This window comes from Miscanthus floridulus, chromosome 19, assembly GCF_019320115.1.
Source record: "Miscanthus floridulus cultivar M001 chromosome 19, ASM1932011v1, whole genome shotgun sequence".
Classification (NCBI taxonomy): domain Eukaryota; kingdom Viridiplantae; phylum Streptophyta; class Magnoliopsida; order Poales; family Poaceae; genus Miscanthus; species Miscanthus floridulus.
In genome coordinates, this window is record NC_089598.1 from 20,210,820 (window position 1) to 20,214,030 (window position 3,211).

The window sequence follows — 3,211 nt, forward strand, 5'->3', positions numbered from 1 at the left end:
ATTGTGGTGCAGGGAACGTTAGTTCGTCACCCTCGTTGCTGGCAACCAGGATTACTGATGCAGTGGTGCAGATTCGTTCGTCGCTGGCAGTCAAGCCTTGCAAGGTTCCTCTTCCTAAGCCGAGGTCACCAATGGAGTTTTCCATCGGTGATGTACGTGTGAAGGATGCGAGATCTAGTAGAAAATCAATTGGGGAGAAGAGCTTCAAGGAAATTTGCAGCTCGGAGATGGTGGTGATTCTGGGCGCCGGAGAGAGATCGTCGTGCTCCAGTCCGGTGATGCCAGTCCGTGTCCGTTCGGTGGAACAGAAATTTCAAAATCAAGTGCTGATTCTGTCTCCGCGGCTGTGCGGACGTACGAATTTAATCTTGTATAGCAAAAACTGATCTGACCTGTAGAATGTATTGGTAGAGCCGTGCATGAACTGATGTGACTTTGAGGCAAGCTAATCTTGTATAGGAAAAGAAGCGCGGTGGACCAGGCCGCATGGGCGTGAGTCACACAAGCAGGCTAGGCCGCGTGCGGCAGGGCCTTTCATACCTACGCCGGTGAGATCGCCTTTCATACCTGTACGTGATGGAAACTTGGGCAGTTGGACTGCTCCCGCAACTCAGCCGCGCGTACCTCGTAGGCTGGCCGGGCCGCCATGGTTGCCGAGTTGAAGCACGAAGCAGCACCAGGTTGCCAAGTGTCCGGGGAACTCCGGAGTCTGGAGTGACATTTGGCGTGTTGTCGCGCTCTCGCGGCCTCCCGGGTCCCGGCCATCCTCTTCTATCTTCGTCAGGTACTCTCAGGTCGATGCATGCGAAAACCTCTCGACGATCGCCCATCCATTGCCCTTCTGATTGATGAGCAACTTGAGCTTATCATCTTCCGACAGGGACAAACAACTTCGGTTAGGCGCGCGTGAGTAGTATTGGATGTGCCGCCGGCGATCGGCCACGCGGCCCCAGACGGCGCCACGGCGGCGGCGATATTCCGGCTGTATTCCTCGTCCATCCTGAGCATGACGCCACGTTGTCGTCGCCTACTAACTCACCTGTGCGGCACATTCGGCAGCGCACCACCAGTTCTCGATTCCTCGTCGCATCATTGTGAAAAAGACTTCTTTTTCTTCTTCTTCTGAAACGAGTAAAACTCTGCTTATATATACTGAAACATCGGGGAAGACTTCCGGTTTGTACATCAAGATCATTCTTTATTTCATCAATCACATCCAAACCCAACAGATCCAGTGATCATCTAGATTGTTGTGTGAAGAACTGCGCCAAATCTCTTATCAGACTACGTCGTATACTGCTGGACATGCGAACGACCGTAAGTGCATAAACATGGATCGATAGATACGGTGTTCATGGCTGATGAGTGATGACACTGACGCGGGCTCATCCGCTCATGGGGTACAATACAATACAAACGCAGTGCGTGAACAATCATGGTCGATCGTTCGTTCACATGATGTCAAGCAAGCTAGCGCTGAGGTGATTACGCCGCCGCCGCCTCCGGCATGCTCCCTGACTCCACCCTGTCGTCGACCTTGATGTTGAGGAAGTCGATGGTGCGCTCGCCGAGCGCGAACGCGTCCCAGAAGCCGTCGCCGAAGGTCTTGGCCTTGAGCTTCCTGTACATCGCGGGGCGGTCCTCGCCCACCAGCTCCTCCGCGGGCTGCAGGTCCTTGTGCGGCTCCGGCTGGTAGAAGAGCACGAGCGTCATCCTCTCCCTTCCGCTCGTCACCACGCGGTGCGTGGGCGCCCTGAACACCGCGTTGCTCATGATCTCCATCTCCTCGCCGACGACCAGCAGCAGCTCGTCGCGGGCGAGCACGGGCACGTCCACCCACCGCCCGTCGCCTTCGCCGCCGGCGCCCTCCCTGAGCAGCACCTGGAGGCCGCCGACGTTTGGGTCGAGGAGGAGCACGGTGACGACGGAGTTGTCGGTGTGGGGCTTGAGCCCGTACACGAGGTCTGGGCACGGGCAGGGCGGGTAGTAGGTGAACCGCGCGTACGTGCCGCCCTTCTCGCCGACGTGGTCCAGGAAGAACTCCTCGCCGAACCCCAGCAGCCGTCCCATGGCCATGAGCACGCGCTTCGCCACCTTCTCGCTGCCCAGGGCGTACTCGTGCAGGAGCCTCCCGAGCGACGGCGGCCGCGCCGGCCAGAACTGCGTCCGCCGCTCCTCCTCCGGCTGCACCGTGAGGTACAGGCGATCGCACCAGTCCAGCACCTGCTCGTCCGTGTCCACGCGGTCGATGCCGTACCCCTCGGGCTGGAACTCGCCGGCGTCGTCCCGGTTCGCGTGCCTCAGCTTCTCCTCCAAGGGCAGGTGGAAGAACTCCACCCCGGCGTCCCGGACGCCGTCCAGCAGCGCCACCGGCATGCCGTGGCCAGTCACCTACTAGCAAAGTTCAGATTTTATATTCGATTCATAGTGAACTTGGCACGTAAAAGTAAAGCCTTTGTCCACTAAACCAACATGAACGTGCAGTGCGTTGCGTACCTTGAAGAGACCCCAAGACTGGAGCGCCGACCGGAGCTTGTCGGCCTCCTCGAGGTCGCCGGGGTCGGCAAGACGCTGCACGTCCACGGTGGGGAAAGCCAGCTCGGGCGCCGCGACGCCACCGGCTGGGCTTGGGCGGTCCTTCTCCCTCAGCACGTACCGGGTCGGCAGCGTGGGGAGGCCGCCGGCGGAGGCGGCCACCTCCTGCACCATCTGTCCCTGAGCTTGATGCACCATCGTCGAATTGTCGACCGTGCTGCTTCTACAACACTTGGGCTAGTAAAGAATTTGTTTGGTTGATTGGCCTGCTTCAGTATTTGCGAGCCAAATCATATAGGACTGCTTCCTAAATTTATAGAGCGGCGGTCGAGCTCCGCGCCGTCTACACGTGACGTGGAGCTGACAAGGAAGTGAGTCCAAAACTGTCAGTGTGATGATCTGGATCACGACGGCATCTTCCCCCGATCGAGATCGAGGGGAGATCTCTCATGCCTATCCATAGTTTAATCTAAGATCTGCACGAGCATGGTGTGAAAATGGGTGTTGTTTTTAACGGGGTGTTTTCCAACTTTTAGCCTATCCACAGGTCCGAGCAAGCGTTCTTCGATCAGAGCGTCAACGAACGTCACTGGAGGCAAGAGCACCACTGTTCTTAGACGGATGCCCGTGTAACCATCGCAATCTATGAGTGTTGAGATGAGTTGGTGTGGAATAA

The 3,211-nt window shown here is 57.6% G+C and overlaps 1 protein-coding gene across 1 annotated transcript; it reads right to left on the bottom strand.

The window, feature by feature from the left end:
- Positions 1 to 1,177: 1,177 nt before the first annotated feature.
- Positions 1,178 to 3,004, bottom strand: LOC136527294 (jasmonate-induced oxygenase 4-like). Its single transcript, XM_066519979.1, has 2 exons — positions 2,497 to 3,004; positions 1,178 to 2,391 (listed from the first exon to the last, which is right to left on the bottom strand). The coding sequence occupies exons 1-2, from the start codon at positions 2,731 to 2,733 to the stop codon at positions 1,486 to 1,488; spliced, it is 1,143 nt and encodes a 380-aa protein (XP_066376076.1). The 5' UTR covers positions 2,734 to 3,004; the 3' UTR covers positions 1,178 to 1,485.
- Positions 3,005 to 3,211: the final 207 nt, after the last annotated feature.